The following is a 21,041-nucleotide window of genomic DNA, read 5'->3' on the forward strand; positions in this document are numbered from 1 at the left end:
CCTCCCAGTTGGGGGACCCATTATACACCTGTCTTCTGGTTCTGGAAGGGTCTAGGTAGATTTTGTTTTGATGTGGGCTCCAAATTCTGCCATTTGCTGGAAGGAGAGGCTGCAACCTGTCAACTGAAGGCCTGGGATATGGTCCTCCATTGCAGACCTCAATTTTCCACCCATAAAACTGATCCTACCGCAGAAACATGTCAGTCTTTGGCTTCAAAGTTTTGGATAGGTCTAGGAAACCCAATGGTTGAATTTTAATCTGTTTCTACCTAATTTTCTTTTATCCATTACATGTAGCTCACCCATGTTACCTTGATTGTGTTTATTGTGTTTATTGTAATTTTATATTTCTATGTTGTCTTTTGTTTTATGCAATTGCGTTATTGTTTATTACTTGTGTTTTCGGTTTTGTTTTATTTCATGTAATTGTTGTTTTGGGCTTGGCCTCATGTAAGCCGCACCAAGTCCCCATTGGGGAGATGGAGCGGGACACAAATAAAGTATTATTTATTATTATTATTATTATTATTATTATTATTATTATTATTTTGAGGAGGACTGTAGCCCTTTTCTGCAACTCTAGAGCAGGGCTTCTCAAACTTTTCAGAACCCCTTTTGGCCTGGGAAATGTTGACGTGACCCCAGGTATATAGGTATTTAAGACAGGCATGAAAATCAAACATTTACGGGAAACAGGTAGGTTTTCCTTTGGATGAATTACAGTTGAAGCCTCTTCTGTATTTAGAATGAACTCTGCAGAAGAGGCTTCTGCTGTAATTCATCCAAAGGAAAACCTACCTGTTTATCAGTAAACATTTGATTTTCATACCTGTTTTAAATACCTATATACTTGGGGTCATGTCAACATTTCTCAGGCCTAAAGGAGTCCTGAAAAGTTTAAGGAGCTCTGCTCTAGAGCTGCAGAAAAGGGCTACGGTCCTCCCCGAAATTCAACCACTAGGCCTATCCAAAACTTTGAAGCCAAAGACTGCTTCACATGTTGCATCTCAGCAGGCGTCCGCCTTGCTCAAAGCACTCACCAGGAAACCAGTCGTGGTATTAAACAGTTTATTGATAAGACACATATAAGGGCCAGAAGCAAATAATAGAGTAAAAAGTCCAAGTGTGTATATAGAAAGCAAGTCCCATAGGCAAAAAGTAAATTCCAAAGACAAGAGTTAAAACTTGAACATTAATCCAGAAAACAAGGAACGAAACGAGAGCTTGAAACCTTAACGCAGGAAGCAAAACTTGACTAGGAATCTTGGACATTGAGTTTAGAGCATAACCAGGAACAAGACAGGAGTTTCTCACTCCAGTAGCAACGTTGCTTGATCTAAAAATCCTAACCGCTCTCTCCCTAATTTAAGGGCTGCAATACATGAAGGCATTTCGTTGACCTTGAGAGGCCTGCTTCTGCCTCTCTTTCCCATGGCTTTGCTTGTACCTGTTGCACTCCAGAATAGGAAGTAGCCCCTCTGACTATAAACACACCACACGTTGAGTGAAGGAACAATCCTTTCTATTAAAACTTAGCAAAAAAACCCCAAAAAAAACCAGTAGAAATAAATGCTTGTAAAGATAGAAGTTTCCAAAAAGCAATAAGGCATTCAAAGGCAGCAAGATAAAACAGTGTCCAAACGTAGCAATCAAAAGCAATGTCCAAAAAGCATAAAATATAATCCAAGGCAATGATTATCCAGACAGGAATCAAACAAGAAGCAAGAACAGACCAGACACTGCTTGAAAGGCTAGAAAAAAAAACCATGAAGATGAGACCACTTGAACAGGAATTCCATGAGGCTTGTGCTAGGTTTCCAAACGATGCCTGATCTGACAAGATTTTCTAAAAGCAAACCTTAAATCCCAAAAACTGGTTTCGTTTTCCTCCAGTCTTTGACCTTAACTGATGAATCCTTTCGGATCTACGTAAACATTGGGCCTCTTGTTGATTCTGGCTAATCTCCAGCCGCCGACTTTGCTTATCTGACTCCTCATTAACTTTACCCGGTGTCATACTGTTTTCCAAACTGGAATCTGGAGAGCTCACAGGCGGAGGGAGTAAACCTTTCTCCCAAGGCTAGACAGAAACATTCTCATGAGAATCTGCCCTTTGCACCGAAGCCTCTCTGTCAGTGTCTGCATGAAACTCATTGACCAAAGTGTCTCCACCTTGCACCTCAGAGTCAGTCCCAGCATCCCCCACATCAGAAGCAACAGGAGACTGATTTCCCTCCTCATTACCCACATCAGACACAGAAACATCAGGAGACTGAAACACAATCACAGGTTCAATCACAGGCTGAGTCCCAACAGCACCTGATTGTCTTCCCCCATAGGAGCAGCCTGCTTTCCCTGTCTAAGCCAGCTGCTTCTTCAGAGGAGCTCATGTTATCCTCCCTTCCCTGCCTGTCAGCTTCCAAAGCAGTTTCATCCCCACACTCAGAAAAAAAAATCTTGCTCCAAAACCTTCTCCGCTCTCCCACCCAGAGAACTGTCTTGCTGCAACACCCCCTCTGTCTGGGCACCCACAGATACAAGAACCATCAAGCCCTGCACCCCCAAACACATCAACGTCATCAGCTGGCTGAACTACAACATCACAGCAAATTTGTGTCAATGCCTAAAACAGCCACTAGGTGGCATTTGGGACATTTTTACTATTGCAAAATGCTTGTATGTTGTTTTTAACATTGGCTGCATGGACATGCTTCTGTCACCAGTCTTATGCCCTCCATCCCATCCCATCATAAACCAGTCCAGGAAGTCACAAATGGGGAGGGCAGTAGGTCTGGTTTCTGATGGTCTCCTTTGCTTCCTTCTCAACGCAGGACATCATCTTTGAGTGGCAGCAGGCAGCCAGCAACGTCCTGGTGGCAGTGGGCCAGCGCTTCACCAACAACGTCATGGAGGAGGTGCTGACCAAGTTCCAGCCGGGCGTCCTGCCCCACTACTTCATCGTCCAGACCTTCGCCAACCTCTCTGGGGCAAACGGTGTGTGGATGCTTATAACAATCAGCCACCACCTAAAATATGAACGCGTGTTCACCAAAAATATGAAGCCGTCAAAAGGAAGAGGGAGTATGGTTGGAAAATAGTTGTATAGATTTAATTTTCTCTTTAATCCCACTGAAATATAACAATATCAGGGGAAATCAGAACAGAGAAGGGGAGAGACACTTAGTATTTTAAAAGGTAGGAACTAGGAAACACTAATCTTGAGAAATCTAAAATGATTCTTCAAATGAAATCCGCTGCCACCATGCTATTAATACTCAGGCTGAGGTAATATTGTGAGTTTGTATTGTAACACATACTGTGCCGCTATAGTGAAAGAAACGGGTGCTGTCATGAATGACTTTTCAATGACTTTGAAGCATAGGTTCTTTTTATTGCAATTTCCAGTGTGAGAGGGTAGATTACAGAAAAACATTTAGACAAAGAATGACGCTGGACAAACAGACATGCAGATTCTATGCAACTACATTGGATTCACATTTACATGGCTAAGAAACAAACAAAGGGTACCGTATATTCTGGCATATAAGACTACTTTCTAACCCAAGAAAACCTTCTCAAAAGTCAGGGGTCGTCTTATACGCGGGGTCATCTTATACGCGGGAATAGTCTTATACACCAGGAGTCGTCTTATAGAGAATGTATTTATTATTTATTTACTTATATACTGCTGTTCTCAGCTCGGGGGCGACTCACAGCGGTGTACAACATAGGCAAAACAAAATTCAAGACACAGTATAAAAACAATTCACAATCCAGCATTATACAAAAACATCATTACTACGAAAACCATTCAGCGTCGTCTCATCGTCCAAACCACAATCCAATATCATTTTCCGTTATTCCATTCCTATAGTCATTACCAATCATTGCACTTCTTATTCGAACGCCTTCTTGAACAACCAAGTCTTTAATTTCCTGCGGAATATCATCAAGGAAGGAGCCAGTCTAATGTCCACGGGAAGGGTGTTCCACAGCCGAGGAGCCACCACCGAGAAGGCCCTATCTCTTGTCCCTGCCAGCCGTGCTTGTGAAGCAGGCGGGATCGAGAGCAGGGCCTCCTCGGAAGATCTCAAAGTCCTGGTGGGCTCATAGGTCGAGATGTGGTCGGATAGGTATCTTGGGCCGGAGAAGGTGCTGAAACTTCCAATGCAAATTGGAGAATCTGTGGTTGCCGCATATGGTGGGGGGGGGGGCTCAAAAATGGCAGTGGCCGCGTCCCTGCCGTATGCAGCGACTGTATGAAAGCATTAAGGACGACGCTGTGCAAGTACGGTAGAAGAAAATCCATTCATCAGGATTCGTGGACTTAATGTGGTCCCGATGGTGAGGTGAAGGGGCACCTCACCGGGAAGGTGTAAGTGAAGGGCAGAGCAAGCTGCAGGTGTCCGGGGCACCTAAGGTATGGAAAAAAGAGAGAGAGTGGCTCTGGGCTCAGATAAACACACCTCTTCTACCTGTCTGACCTGCCCTTGCATCCAATTACCGTCCCTCCTCCTCTGCCTCTCAGATCTCGCTCCTGGAGACTGCAGTGAAGCGGTGCAGGTGTGCATGTGCGAGTTTGGAGAGGCAGAGAAGGAGGGACAGTAATAGGAAAATTACCATATTGACATCAAATGTGATGCTTTTTAAATTTTTAAATGGTGTGTGTCGGAAGAGGGGTAGTCTTATACGGCAAGTATATCAGATCTCACTCCTGGAGACTGCAGTGAAGTGGTGCAGGTGTGCATGTGCGAGTTCTGAGAGGCAGAGAAGGAGGGACAGTAATAGGAAAATTACCATATTGACATCAAATGTGATGCTATTTAAATTTTTAAATGGTGTGTGTTGGAAGAGGGGTAGTCTTATACGGCAAGTATATCCCAAACTCTGTATTTTAACTGGAAAAGTTGGGGTTGTCTTATACACCCAGTCGTCTTATATGCCGAAATATACGGGTAGTTATGTTTTCAGAGCAGCCGGTCTCTGAGCAGAATGGGCTGTTGTCTCGTCCAGTGGACATCCCAGAAGGACTTGGCCTCATTCTCCTGATGCTTTCCCCAATTCCCTTTTCCCTCTGCAGTGTTTGGGATGGTGCCTTTCCTGAACTCCATCCTGGGGACGATGCTGCCCATGCTGGGGATGGCCAAGCAGGACAACATGAAGTCCGTCTTCTGCTACGGTAAGCGGGCCGGCCTCTTCTCCCGGGGATGGAAATGCCATTGACAGATTCCTGGTTTATTGGGATCTGAACTCTGGACTCGGAGCCTGAGATACTGGTTAGAACCCTGCAGACTTGGTTCTGCAATCTCTCCCAAATTACTCCCCTGGCAAAAAGGAGGTGGGAGAAGGAGACGGGTATGCTTGCAGTGTTGCTAACGCTCATTATGCGGGTCCGGCAGCGCTGCAGTCCTTCAGCGAGAGCATCCAGGAGTACCTGGCCAACCTGGACAAGGCTCCGGACCCCACCGTCCGCCGTGACACCTTCTCCAACGAGATCTTCAGCGCCTACGAAGTGCTCTTCTACGGCTGGCTCCAGAGCCGGGAAGCCAAGGTGAGGCCAGTGTCCTGAATGCTTTTTGAACCTTAAAAATGTTCTTTTATTCCATTTCCAGTGAGACGGAGTATATCAGGTGCCTTACAGAGTAAGAACGGAGACATGCAGAGTATATGTGTGTGTGTTTGTATACACACACATATCTATATAAATAAAAATGTAATGTTGATTTGTGGGAGTAACCTAACTCAAAAACCACTGGACGAATTGACACCAAATTATACACAAGACACCTCTCAGGCCAGTGAGTGACCATCGCTCATAAAAACTCTTAAAAAACACAGCAGAAGAGACATTTAAAGCCAAAAAACAAAAAAATACATTACAAATCATGCACAAAACCACATATATACACAAACACACATATATGCATATATAGACACAGAAAACACATATACACAGAAAGGGTGAAGGAAGGAAGGAAAGAGGGAAAGAAGAAGGGAAGGAGAGAAGGAAGGAAAGAAAGGAAGGAGAGAAGGAGGAAGAGAAAGAGGGAGAGAAGGAAGAAAAGAAAGAAAGGTAGAGAAGGAAGGAAGGAGAGAAAGAGGGAGCGAAGGAGGGAAGGAGAGAAGGAAGGAAAGAAAAAGGTAGAGAAGGAAGGAGAGAAGGAGGGAGAGAAAGAAGGAGGGAAGAAGAGAAGGAAGGAAAGGAAAAGGTAGAGAAGGAAGGAAGGAGAGAAAAGGGAAAGAAGGAGAGAAGGAAGGAAAGAGGGAAAGGTAGAGAAGGAAGGAGGGAGAGGGAGGGAAGGAGGGAAGGAGAGAAGGAAGGAAAGAAAAAGGTAGAGAAGGAAGGAAGGAGAGAAGGAGGGAGAGAAAGAGGGAGCGAAGGAGAGGGAAAGAAAGAAAAAATGTAGAGAGAGAAGGAGGGAAGGAGAGAAGGAAGGAAAGAAAAAGGTAGAGAAGGAGAGAAGGAGGGAGAGAAAGAGGGAGCAAAGGAGGGAAGGAGAGAAGGAAAGAAAGAAAAAATATAGAGAGAGAAGGAGAGAAGGAAGGAAAGAAAAGGTAGAGAAGGAAGGAAGAAGAGAAGGAGGGAGAGAAAGAGGGAGCAAAGGAGGGAAGGAGAGAAGGAAAGAAAGAAAAAATGTAGAGAGAGAAGGAGAGAAGGAAGGAAAGAAAAGGTAGAGAAGGAAGGAAGAAGAGAAGGAGGGAGAGAAAGAGGGAGAGACAGAGGGAAGGAGCGAAGGAAGGAAAGATAAAGGTAGAGAAGGAAGGAAGGAGAGAAGGAGGGAGAGAAAGAGGGAGCGAAGGAGAGAAGGAAAGAAAGAAAAAATGTAGAGAGAAGGAGGGAAGGAGAGAAGGAAGGAAAGAAAAAGGTAGAGAAGGAAGGAAGGAAGGAGAGAAGGAGGGAGAGAAAGAAGGAGCGACGGAGGGAAGGAGAGAAGGAAGGAAAGAAAAAGGTAGAGAAGGAAGGAAGGAGAGAAGGGGGGAGAGAAAGAGGGAGGGAAGAAGGAAAGAAAGAAAAAATGTAGAGAGAGAAGGAGGGAAGGAGAGAAGGAAGGAAAGGAAAAGGTAGAGAAGGAAGGAAAGAGGGAGGGAAGGAAGGAGAGAAAGAAAGAAAGAAAGAAAGAAAGAGGGAGCAAAGGTTGGCCACAGCAATGTGTGGCGGGCACAGCTAGTGTGTATGTATATGTGTATGTATATGTGTGTGTATACACACACACACAGAGAGTATTCCCTCACTTATTGCAGGTGTCCCGTTCCAGGACCACCCGCGATAAGTGAAAATCCACGAGGTAGGGACGCTCCTCCCACTTGAGCGGGTGAAGTGTCCCTACTTCAGAGCATAACAAACCGTGCAGAGCTTTACGTCCTGGGATGAAGGGGCTTTGCCATAGCCAGTGCTGGGTGACGTCTCCCCGCTTTCCCCGCAGCTGCGCCTGGCCGTGGTGGAAGCCCTGGGCCCCATGACGCACCTCCTGCCCAGTGAGAAGCTGGAGGAGCAGCTCCCGCGCCTCGTCCCGGGAATCCTGGCTCTCTACAGGAAGCCGGCCGAGGCCTACTACGTCTCCAAGGTAGGCACAGAGTGGGGTGCACGTGTTGTGGAATGCGTACCTCAATTCCTTTTTAATAATTAATTAGATGATACAAGTAGAGTAGAGCACAGGCATGGGCCAACTTGGGCCCTCCAAACACTCTGGACTTCAGCTCCCACAATTCCAAAACACCTGGAAGGAGGGCCAGAGTCTTCCTGTGCAAACTTCACGTTGCCAATTTGTTCCCCTAACAGAGTCTGTGCCAGATCCTCGAAGCCTCGGTCAACATCGGGAGCCGGACTTTGGACACGCAACTGGACGCCCTCCTCAACGCCCTCCAGCTCCAGGTAACGGGGGTTCTCTGGGTGGGAAATTCCGGGGGTGACACTCGAAAACATTGGGGATGCCTGGCTCGAGAGCAGTACGTGTGAAAAAGATCTTGGAGTCCTCGTGGACAACAAGTTAAACATGAGCCAGGGATGTGATGTGGCGGCAAAAAAAGCCAATGGGATTTTGGCCTGCATCAAGAGGAGCCTAGCGTCCAGATCTAGGGAAGTCATGCTCCCCATGCTCTATTCCGCCTTGGTTAGACCACACCTGGAACATTGTGTCCAATTTTGGGCACCACAGTTCAAGAGAGATATTGACAAGCTGATATTGGCCTGCATCAATAGGAGCCTAGTGTCTAGATCTAGGGAAGTAATGCTCCCCATGCTCTATTCCGCCTTGGTTAGACCACACCTGGAACATTGTGTCCAATTTTGGGCACCACAGTTCAAGAGAGATATTGACAAGCTGATATTGGCCTGCATCAATAGGAGCCTAGTGTCTAGATCTAGGGAAGTCATGCTCCCCATGCTCTATTCTGATTTGGTTAGATAACATCTGGAATCACATTGTGTCCAATTCTGGGCACCACAATTCAAGAGAGATATTGACAAGCTGGAATGTGTCCAGAGGAGAGCGACTAAAATGATAAAAGGTCTGGAGAACAAGCCCTATGAGGAGCGGCTTAAGGAGCTGGGCATGTTTAGCCTGAAGAAGAGAAGGCTGAGAGGGGATATGATGATAGCCATGTATAAATATGTGAGAGGAAGCCACAGGGAGGAGGAGGGAGCAAGCTTGTTTTCTGCTTCCCTGGAGACTAGGACGCAATGGAACAATGGCTTCAAACTACAAGAGAGGAGATTCCATCTGAACATGAGGAAGAACTTCCTGACTGTGAGAGCCGTTCAGCAGTGGAACTCTCTGCCCCGGAGTGTGGTGGAGGCTCCTTCTTTGGAGGCTTTTAAGCAGAGTCTGGATGGCCATCTGTCAGGGGTGATTTGAATGCAATATTCTTGCTTCTTGGCAGAATGGGGTTGGACTGGATGGCCCACGAGGTCTCTTCCAACTCTTTGATTCTATGATTCTATGATTCTATACAGGTATTTGTTAGCCATCTCCAATCCAAGTACCAACCAGGGATGACCTTGCTTCGCTTAGACTGCATTCATCTCAGACTGTTGTTGTCGTGGTCATATTTGTGTCCCTCTTTTTCTCAAAGGAGACTCCAAAGTGGCTAACAAGGCTAAAAACAACACAATGGACGATTTAAAGCCTACAACATGAAATAGTATTAAACATACAGCTATGAAAAATAAATTCCATATATACTCAAGTATAACCTGAGTTTTTCAGCCCATTTTTTAGGCTGAAAAAGCCCCCTTTGGCTTATACGCAAGTCAAAGTTATTTATTATTTTACTCTGTTGTTGTTGTTGTTGTTGTTATATTTATTACTTTACTCTATTATTATTACATTTATTATTTTACTCTATTATTGTTATTATCACATTTTTTATTTTACAATATTATTACTATTATTATTGCATTTCCATTATTTTACTTCTTTTATTATTATTATTTTATTACATTTATTATTTTACTCAATTTTTATTATTGCACTTATTAATTTACTCTATTCTTATTACATTTATTATTTTACTCTATTTTTATTACATTTGTTATTTGATTCTATTATTACTGTTATTATTACATTTCCATTATTTTACTCGTATTATTGTTGTTGTTACATTCCCATTATTTTACTTCAATTATTATTATTTAATTACATTTATTACTTTACTCTATTTATTATTATTACATTTATTATACACGCTATTTTATTATTACATTTATTATTTTATTCTATTATTGTTATTACTACATTTACATTGTTTTACTCTATTATTATTACATTTATTATTTTACTCTATTATTACTGTTATTATTACATTTCCAATATTTTGCTCTATTATTACTGTTATTATTATTACATTCCCATTATTTTACATCTATTATTATTATTATTAATTACATTTATTATTTTACTCCATTTATTATTATTGCATTTATTATTTTACTCTATTAATATTATTACATTTATTATTTTACTCTTATTATTACTGTTATTATTACATTTCCATTATTTTACTCTATTATTATTATTGTTACATTCCGATTATTTTACCTCAATTATTATGATTATTATGATTATTATTATTAATTACATTTATTATTACATTTATTATTTTGCTCTATTTAATATTGTTATTATTACATTTCCATTATTTTACTCTATTATTATTATTACTATTTATTTATTTATTTATTTACTTTGCTTATATACCGCTGTTCTCAGCGGTATTCTATTCTATTATTCTATTATTGTTATTGCTACATTTACATTGTTTTACTCTATTATTATTACATTTATTATTTTACTCTATTATTATTATTATTATTATTATTATTACATTCCCATTATTTTAGTTCAATTATTATTATTATTATTTAATTACATTTATTATTTTACTCCATTTATTATTACATTTATTATTTTACTCTATTTTATTACATTTATTATTTGATTCTATAATTAGTAGTACATTTATTATTTTACTCTATTTAATATTATGACATTTATCATTTTACTCTATTATTATTCTTATTATTACTTTTACAAAGTTTTACTCTATTATTATTTTATTACATTGATTATTTTACTCTATTTAATATTATTACATTGATTATTTTACTCTAATATTATTACATTGATTATTTTACTCTATTTAATATTATTATTACAATTATTATTTTACTCTATTAGTACTGTTATTATTACATTTCCATTATTGCATTTATTATTTTACTGGCTTTATTATTGGAAGGATACGTAAGCATATTTACATTGAAGAAGGTTAGAATAATGGTTCAATCAAAGTTGGACAGTCTTATCTTAAATTTTTATGTAAATATTCAAAAGCATTTAACCTGCTCATGCGTCAATTAATGCAATTTTATTGGGATCTATTTTTATTTTGAAATTGACCAGTATCTGCTGCATTTCCCACCCTTGTCTTATACTCGAGTCAATATGGTTTCCCAGTTTGTTTGTGGTACAATTAGATGCCTCAGCTTATATTCGGGTCGGTTTATACTTGAGTATATACGGTAGTTAAAATTATCTTGGAGGCTAAGCAAGGCCAGGCCTGGTTAATGCTTGGATGGGAGACCACCAGTGACGTAGAGTAATAGAACCTCTCCTTGTGAAGTCTATCTGAATAATAATAATAATAATAATAATAATAATAATAATAGGACATGCCATCCCATGAAAGAAAGCAAAGAGGGTGATAGGTTATTGTAGGTTTTTCCGGGCTATATGGCCATGTTCTGGATGCAATTTTACTCCTGACGTCTCGCCTGCATCTATGGCAAGCATCCTCAGAGGTAGTGAGGTCTGTTGGAACTGGGAAAAATGGGTTTATATATCTGTGGAATGACCAGGGTGAGACAAAGGACTCTTGTCTGCTGGGGCTAGGTGTGAATGTTTCAGCTGATCACCTTGATTAGCATTCAATGGCTTGGAAGTGCCTGGGGGGAATCATTTGTTGAGAGTGATTTTATGTGCCTGTATGTTTCCCCTCTGTTGTTTTGCTGTTGTAATTTTTGAGTTTTTAAATACTGGTGGCCAGATTTTGTTCATTTTCATGGTTTCTACCTTTCTGTTGAAATTGTCCATTTAAAAACTCAAAAATTACAACAGCAAAACAACAGAGGGGAAACAAACAGGCACATAAAATCACTCTCAACAAAAGATTCCCCCCAGGCACTTCCAAGCCATTGAATGCTAATCAAGGTGATCAGCTGAAACATTCACAGCTAGCCCCAGCAGACAAGAGTCCTTTGTCTCACCCTGGTCATTCCACAGATATATAAACCCATTTTTCCCAGTTCCAACAGACCTCACTACCTCTGAGGATGCTTGCCATAGATGCAGGCGAAACGTCAGGAGAAAAATTGCCTCCAGAACATGGCCATATAGCCCAGAAAAACCTACAACAACCCAGTGATTCCGGCCATGAAAGCCTTCGACAATACAAAGAGGGCGATGTTCCTGGGAATGAGGGGTCACAAGTTTTGGGGTCCCATGTTTTCGGGTCCTGCCTGAAAGGACAGTGGGATTGAGAGAAGGGCCACTCTCTGAGCATTTTGAGATCTGGGCAGGCTCCTCTATGCGGGTTCAAAGCCCTCTTTCCCCTCTTGAGTGTCCACTCTCCCAGCTTGACCAGCTCTTGGGGGAGGGAGAGCATCCATGTGGGGGTTGGAGCCCCAAATTCCACTATATTTCCCCAGTTTGAGGGTCTTCTCTGGCTCCCGAAGCTTGACTTTCCGCCCTCTTCTCCCCTTGACTAGATCTGTGCCCCTCTGGACTCCTCCATGCCGGTCCCTTTGAAGAACCACAACGAGGTCCTTCGCTGCTTCACGGTGCTTGGTAAGGACCCCCCCGGGCAGAGAGGCCACCCGAATGTTGTGAAGGCTTGATAGTCTGGGATGTGGCTCCTTTAAACCCCTCTGGACAGCTCTCAGACCACCAAAAGTGGCCAAAACTGGCCTCCCTGTCCTCCCGCTCTGGAGCCATTTTAACCCAACCAGACTCATGGACTGGGGTCATGGCAAGCAAGAGAGGAGACGTGTGGATCAGGTCCTGTTGTTGAGGCAGAGTGCCCCAATACCTTTCGTCTCTTCACTTCCCAATCAAAGATGAGAAACGAGGAGATTAAGAATACAATAGTTTAATTTTGCAAAAGAACAAAGTGGGGTGCAGTGTTCCCTCACTTATTGCGGGTGTTGTGTTCCAGGACCAACCGCAATAAGTGAAAATCCGCAAAATAGGGACACTATATATATATATATATATATATATATATATATATATATATATATATCACACACATACAAATACACACACACACACCCTAGGGGTGAGAAAAGCACCCACTTAACGCGGGTGTATACACACACACACACACACACACACACCCTAGGGTGAGAAAAGCACCCACTTAACGCGGGTGTTGTGTTCCAGGACCACCCGTGATAAGTGAAAATCCGCAAAATAGGGACACGATATATATATATATATATATCACACACACACATACACACACATACAAATACACACACCCTAGGGATGAGAAAAGCACCCACTTACTGCGGGTGTTGTGTTCCAGGACCACCCATGATAAGTGAAAATACTCAAATAGGACACTATATATATATATATATATATATACACACACACACACACACACACACACACACCCTAGGGGTGAGAAAAGCGGTATATAAATACTGTAAATAATAAGTAAATAAATAAATAAATATATATATAAATAAGTGAAAATCCGCAAAATAGGGACACTATATATATACACACACACACACACATATACAAATACACATACACACACACACTAGGGGTGAGAAAAGCGGTATATAAATACTGTAAATAAATAATAAATAGATATCTATATAAATAAAAAAGTAATGTATGTTTGTGGGATTAACATAACTCAAAATCCACTGGGGGAATTGACACCAGATTTGGACACAACACACCTCTCAGGCCAACGAGTGACCATCACTCATAAAAACACTGAAAACACATGTATATATACACAGATACACACACACAAAGCACATATACGCAGATTGGGCTGTATCAAAGGCAGGGGATAGCTAGTTATATAAATTAAAATGTAATGTTCGTTTGTGGGATTAACATAACTCAAAAACCACTGGGCGAATTGACACCAAATTTGGACATAAGACACCTCTCAGGCCAACGAGTGACCATCACTCATAAAAACACAGAAAAATACAGCAGAAGAGACTTAAAAAGTCCGCTGCAATGCTCCAGTGGGATTCCTTCCCAGGTAATCATCCTCAGAGCTCGGGATGCTTGTCTGTTCTTAAGGTGAAAGGCACATGTCTGTGTTTTAGATGGGTTAGGGATCAGCTGGTTTTCCCTGTAATAGGCAGTGAGAGCACCCAGAGCTTCAGAGAGCTTCTGTTCTACCATCTCAAAACTCCCTGCTTGAGCGGTGATGGCGTGATCATCAGCATAGATGAAGCTCTCTGTCCCTTCTGGCAGTGGCTGGTCATTTGTGTAGATGTTGAACTTGGATGGAGCAAGCACGCTCCCCTGAGGCAGGCCGTTCTTCTGTTTCCGCCATCTACTTCTCTGGCCCTGGAACTCAACAAAAAAGCTCCTGTTTTGTAGCAGTTTTCCCATTTACAAACTGTCCAAACAAAATTAGCAGATCCACTTTCAGCTTGCCATTTCAAACAACCTAGAGTCATCAAATAGTCACATACAACATATGCAGATACTCACACTGAGTCACACAGGAGAGAGAAAGATGGATTCTTCCCTCCTCCTTATATTGCCAACTGCTGATGCAACTCCTTTGCTATAGTGCTCACATGGTTGTGACTCAGCTATTACCACATCACCTTGGGTATTGCGTCATGACACTCATGGTCATATCCAGGGGCTATCAGTATTCCACATGTTTATCAAACATTATTTTATTCTATGATTAGAAATGCCTTGCCATTTCTATCTAACATTCCTTCACTCTTCCTCACTCCTTTTTGCCCCCTCCTCCTCTTTTCTTAACCCATTCTTACTTTCTTCTTCCTTTTAAAATTCTCTTTGGACATCCTGGCCGCAACACCACAATGGTTCTCCAGGCAACCTTGGACTGACTGGGCTGGACTTACTGGTTGGGCATAATGGTTGGCTTCTCTCTCTCGCTCTCATAGCCTCTTCATTCCCTGATCGCCTGCTGGGCTTTCTGCTTCCAAAACTGGAGTCGGGCAACGAGAGGATCCGGGTGGGGACCCTCACCATTCTGCGACAGATCATCAACAGCGCCAGTGAGTCTACAAATGAGGCCTTCCCGTGACCCTCGGCTTCCTGGCTTCCAAGCCAAACCCCCAAATTTATGGGGTCCTGGTGGACATGGGACCTCATTCTAATTCCTCCTCCAGTGTGGACTCGCATGATCCAGCCTTCTGGCTCAAGGTCTCCTTGGGGTTGGGGGATGTTATGAGGATGGGGTAGGGGTGGGTTTCCACTTGGAATGAGGCTCAATGGCGGGCACTTACCCAGGTGGACAATACTGGCACATCGGTTTCTATTCCTCTCCCACTCAGCCTCTCAGATGGAGATCAAGAAGCCCTTCATCCTGTCTTCCATGAAGCTGCCTCTGCAGGACAACAGCAACAGGGTGAGGGCAGAGTCTGTGCTTTTTGACCTGTGTGTTCTACCCTTGCCATTCTCCCCCATTGCCATACCCACTCTGCTTAGTTTCTAGCCTTCTACATGAGTATAAACCAGGAACGGGCAAACTTTAGCTCTCCACCTTGAGGGCCAAAGTTTGCCCATGCCTTGGCTATCCGGTCCCAACCTCCTTCTTCCAGGCAGAAGCACCCAATCAGAGCCATCTCAGCAGATGGGCATCCAGCCTCTGTTTCAAACCTCCTGAGAAGGAAGCTCGATGAGACTTCGAGGCAACATATTCCACTGTTGGGAGGAATCTGTTTTCCTACCATTTGGATCCATTGTTTCATTGTGTTGGCATGTTCCTCTTTTCTTTATGGCCCCAAAACCTCCAGGATCACTATCTAGTCAGACACTGAAAGCAAGGTGATCGTTCAACAGGTTTATTTGGCCAAAGCACCCTGCTGGGTGAACAAGTGCCACACCAAAACTCGGATGCAACCTAGCTTTATAGTCAAAACTTTGAGCATGTGCACATGGTATTTTCTTTACTGGGTGCCTCATCCCTTTCTGTGGGTCTTCTGTTATCAGTTTTCTGTGCCTACTTTTCCTCCAATTCGCCCCTCCTGCATTCCCCCCTTCCTGCTTGTTACTAGGCACAAACCATTTGAACTTGCCTGATCTCTCTGCTTTCAGCTGATAAATTTCCACTCCAAGGCTCTCTAATTCCTAGCTGGTATTTTCCTACTCTAATGTCCTTTCTAATGCCCCCCTAAAAAGTCTCTTGAATGTCACAGGATGGGTTTGTGAATTGATTTATAGTTTCCAAACCACAACCTCCCTGAACCGCTGCAAGCTGGATAGCCAGTGTCTCAGAAGCAAGCAAAATACAACAGAGTCCTTTCTTGGGACAAACACATTTCACCTTGTCTATCAGCAGTCCAACTACCAGCATTGGACCTTATCTACACACTGTTTAGTAAACTTTCAGATTCAGGTTTTCATCCAAAATATCCTGAAGACTTAATCTTCACAGTTGCAATATATATAAATGTACAAACAGTATTTGCAAATCCACTTTCAGTGCAAACCATCAGACATCGAATAGTCATATACAGCATAGGCAGATACTTACCGAGTCACATAGGAGAGGCAAAGATGGATTACTTCATCCTCCTTTTATAGCTACCTGTTGATAGGTCATCGGAAAAGAACACTCGCTGGTGCAACCCCTTTGCCATAACCCTCACATAGTTATGACTCAACCATTACTACATCCCCTTAGGAATTGCATAATGATGTTCACAGTCATACTCAGGTGCTATCAGTATACTATGTGTTGTTGAAGGCTTTCATGGCCAGAATCACTGGGTTGCTGTGAGTTTTCTGGGCTGTATGACTATGCTCCAGTAGCATTTTTCCTGACGTTTCACCTGCATCTGTGGCAAGTATCCTTAGAGGTTTGTTCAGAGGTCTTTTGTCAATGAAACAAATGGACTGTTTATATATCTGTGGAATAATATCAAGGGTGGGAGAAAGAACCTTGTCTATTTGAAGCAAGTGTGAATGTTGCAATTAGCAAACTTTGGCCCTCCAGGTGTTTTGGACTTCAACTCCCAGAATCCCTAACAGCCAACTAGCTGTTAGGAATTCTGGGAGTTGAAGTCCAAAACACCTGGAGGGCCAAAGTTAGCTGTAGCCTGGCTGTTGTGCCCAAAGCATCCTTTGTTTGTAGACAAGTGTTGTTTCTCGCACCCTGGACATTATTCCAAAGAGAGAGAGAGAGAGATACATACACATACACATACACACTCCACTTGCCTCATTTCCAACAGACCTCTGATCAAACCTCTGAGGATGCCATTAGCCACAGATACAGGTGAAACTTCAGGAGAGAATGCTACTGGAACATGCCATGTAGCCCAAAAAACTCACAGCAACCCAATATACCACATGTTCATCAGACAGTATTTTATTGTATGATTAGAAATGCTTTGCCACTTTGATCTAACATCGAAGGGCTTGGTTTCCGACCCTTTGATCGTTTGGAGGGCACCTGTGTTTGAGAAACCTCCTTGTTTCCCGTTTTGCAGGTGAAGCGGGCAGTGATCCACGTGATCAGTGCCATGGCCCACCACGGATACCTGGAGCAGCCGGGAGGAGAGGCCCTGATCGAGTTCCTTGTCCGGCAGTGCGCTCTCCCTGCCAACCAGGTACAGCTTGCGGAAAAGGCTCCATGGGGTGAGAATGGGGGGATTCCAGCTACTTTTGGGGTGGATTTCAACAAACTATGATACACAATGAGCCTTCTCTTGAGGAGTAGCCATTTTTAGGGGTTCATTTCATTTAACAGTACTACCTCTTTCCTCAACAGGGGACCTGAAATACACAAATACACAAATTCTCAAAAACTTTGAGAACTAATGAATACATAGAACAAATCGTATTAGGATATCTCATCAATTGCCTTTGTAATAATGTTTTTTAAATGGTAAATAGACTTTACGGACACTCTGTATACAGTGTTCCCTCACTTATCACGGGTGTTCCGCAAAGTAGGGAAGTAATCCGTGAAGTAGGGATGCTTCTGTCACATTTCCAGGGCTCTGCCAATATGTAGGCAGAGATGAACCAAACTCCCAGTTTGTGTTAGACAGTTTAATTAAATCAGCACTTACCTCCTGGCTGTTTTAATAGTCCAAGATATAAAACAGAAAGATAGCACTCAGCCACAGAATATAAAACAAAACCAATAGTAAACGCTACACCGTAGTCAAAAGGTCGAGTCCAGTGGTCAAATGCCGAGAGTTCAATGAGCAAAGTTTAGGGATTTATAAATGACTCCGGCCCAGTTTACCTGTCTGAACGGATTCTCCCCTATGAACCATCAAGGTTGTTAAGATCTTCTGGAGGGGCCCTGCTCTCGGTCCCACCACCCTCGCAATTGCTTTTGGTGGGGATGAGGGACAGGGCCTTCTCGGTGGTGGCCCCTCGGCTCTGGAACTCTCTCCCATTGGAGATTAGAACTGCCCCTTCCCTCCTGATCTTTAGAAAGTTGGTGAAAACCTGGCTCTGGAACCTGGCATTTGATGAGAGAGTCAATAAGCCTTGACCACACGGACGGACGGTGATGAATTATGATTTTATTCTGATGATTTGGCCTTATGTAATTGTATGACTGTATTTTTATGTGTTTTATATAGAGTTTTATAGGATGTGGTGTTTTAACTATTGTGTATGAACTCCTATGTTGTAAACCGGCCTGAGTCCCTCGTCGGAGGTAAGAAGACCGGTATATAAAACTTCTAAATAAATAAATAAAGAGTCTGTACTTTAGTCAAAAGCCAATCCAAACATTCAAGGTTCCAGGATTCCAAACATTCAGGAGACAGGTCAGGATACCAAAAATCCACAAACCTGGGGGGAAACCAGCAGCATCTACCACCAAATACGACAAATACTTTTCTCCCGAAGATCAGTCCCAAGGCTAGCTCCTTATATCCAGAAACACCCAGCTGCAACCCATCTCTTGCATACCTCCACCCTCAATTGCTTTCACCCATGAACTCTTACTTACAGATTACTCAACTCTTTAGAACTAAAACTGACATTAACCCTTCCATCACCAACTGCTAGACCTACTACCACCAACCACCATGCTGTTTAATATCTACATGAAGCCGCTGGGTGAGATCATCTGGAGTTTCGGGGTGCGGTGTCATCTGTACGCAGATGATGTCCAACTCTGTTACTCCTTCCCACCTGCTACTAAGGAGGCTGTCGAAGTCCTGAACCGGTGCCTGGCTGCTGTGACGGTCTGGATGAGGGCGAACAAATTGAAATTGAATCCAGACAAGACAGAGGTACTCCTGGTCAGTCGCAAGGCTGAACAGGGCATAGGGTTACAGCCTGTGCTGGATGGGGTCGCACTCCCCTTGAAGGCGCAGGTTCGCAGCTTGGGTGTGACCCTGGATTCATCGTTGAGCCTGGATCCCCAGGTTTCAGCGGTGACCAGGGGAGCATTTGCACAGCTCAGGCTCGTGCGCCAGCTGCGCCCGGACCTCGGGAAGTCTGACTTGGCCACGGTAGTACACGCTCTGGTCACATCCCGCCTTGACTACTGCAATGCTCTCTACATGGTGCTGCCCTTGAAGACGGCCCGGAAGCTCCAGCTAGTCCAGCGCGCGGCAGCCATGTTACTAACGGGAGCAGGATGCAGGGAGCATACAACGCCCTTGCTGTCCCAGCTCCACTGGCTGCCGATCTGCTTCCGGGCCCAATTCAAGGTGCTGGTGTTGGCCCACAAAGCCCTAAACGGTTCCGGCCCAAAATACCTTTCGGACCGCATCTCGGCCTATGAGCCCACGAGGACCTTGAGATCGTCTGGGGAGGCCCTTCTCTCGATCCCGCCTGCCTCACAGGCACGTCTGGCGGGGACGAGGGATAGGGCCTTCTCAGTGGTGGCCCCCCGGCTATGGAACACCCTCCCTGTTGACATCAGGCAGGCGCCCTCCCTTATGTCCTTCCGGAAGAGCCTGAAGACATGGCTATTCGAGAAGGCATTTAATTAAATGCTACAGCAACTGGAAACGACAAATGGAACGGAATGCTGCTACCATCCAGAACTCATAGCAACAGAAATCCCTGTTACCTCCTGCAACATCGCCCCCTCTGGCTGGAGGTGCAATTAATATCTCTCCATACAGCTGCTAGAAATTGTCTCCTTGGAGTCACTGCCTGCAATATATACGACCAACCCACTAAGCTTCATCAGCTTTCACCGGGACGGCCGAGAAGAACTAGGGGCCAGGCCAAGGGGTGCCGGCTTGTTGTCCACGGGCCCTAGAAGCGAGGCCCTATGGTTCTAATTGCCCATCCTAGTTGAATGTCATCAGGTTTTTTTCGGTGGGCACTGACTTTGAGTTATTGAACTATTGAGCACTTTAGTCCATCATTGAGACTTTATGGTACTATTAGAATCTGAACCATAGAAAACCACCTAGCACTTTAATTTCTAGCACTTTAATCCTGCACTTTAGAACGCCTGGGTTATTATAAGCTATCAACTGGTCCCAAACCAATAAGCTGTTGAGGTGTTGGCACTATAGCACTTTAGAACGCCTGGGTCATTATAAGCTATCAACTGGTCCCAAACCAATAAGCTGACGTTGAGGTGTCGGCACTATAGCACTTTAGACAGCCCTGTACCCCTAGTCCGACCCTAGCTCTACATTACGAACTACCAGTAATTGACTGATGTTACCATCTTTGTCAATTTTGTTACTACTGACAGCCTTCTCCGCCAGTGTTACTCAAATGCACTTTATGTTCTCCAACACATGGGAAGGAGTTGGAAGCAGGGGGGTGGAGGACCCTAGGGGTTCAGAGTTATACAATTACAACAATGTCTATCATTATTATGCATCAACACCTGATACTGCAAATGAGGAGTTTGGAGGAATTCCCCCCGGGGTAGGTGGCTCTACGGGTGAAGGGGCTGCTATAGAGGTGGTGACAGGTAGAGGGAGATACGGGAAAGGGAGAACAAATCACTCAATCCGACCCAAAATTTCTAACAATAATCTGGCGAATTCAAAATATTTTAAGGATGCAAGACAAAAACAAACCCGGCCCAAAAAGTACAATAGAACATTGGCATTTCCAAAGATTACTTATACTACAACTTTACAAACGATTCGGCCCGAAAACAATAGGAATATATTGGCAACTCCAAAAAATCCTCCTGACAAGATACAGCTGAGATGCCAGGATGGTGGTCCCTCTGGGTTAAGGGTGGTGCTGTTCAATGCCAGGTCGGTAAATGGAAAAACCTCCATCATTCGAGATCTAATTCAGGAGGAACAAGCCGACCTGGCATGTATAACAGAGACCTGGTTGGAC

The 21,041-nt window shown here is 43.5% G+C and overlaps 1 protein-coding gene across 4 annotated transcripts in view; it reads left to right on the forward strand.

Moving 5' to 3' along the window:
- Positions 1-21,041, forward strand: part of MROH1 (maestro heat like repeat family member 1) — a 127,909-nt gene that overhangs the window by 32,903 nt on the left and 73,965 nt on the right. For all 4 annotated transcript variants that reach the window (XM_067467207.1, XM_067467206.1, XM_067467209.1 and 1 more), the window contains exons 5-13: positions 2,832-2,994; positions 5,081-5,179; positions 5,400-5,551; positions 7,425-7,565; positions 7,781-7,873; positions 12,266-12,344; positions 14,681-14,794; positions 15,074-15,147; positions 17,234-17,353. In XM_067467207.1, coding sequence (XP_067323308.1) covers positions 2,832-2,994; positions 5,081-5,179; positions 5,400-5,551; positions 7,425-7,565; positions 7,781-7,873; positions 12,266-12,344; positions 14,681-14,794; positions 15,074-15,147; positions 17,234-17,353 — 1,035 coding nt within the window. The remainder of the gene's footprint in view (positions 1-2,831; positions 2,995-5,080; positions 5,180-5,399; positions 5,552-7,424; positions 7,566-7,780; positions 7,874-12,265; positions 12,345-14,680; positions 14,795-15,073; positions 15,148-17,233; positions 17,354-21,041) is intronic.

This window comes from Anolis sagrei, chromosome 4, assembly GCF_037176765.1.
Source record: "Anolis sagrei isolate rAnoSag1 chromosome 4, rAnoSag1.mat, whole genome shotgun sequence".
NCBI lineage: Eukaryota > Metazoa > Chordata > Lepidosauria > Squamata > Dactyloidae > Anolis > Anolis sagrei.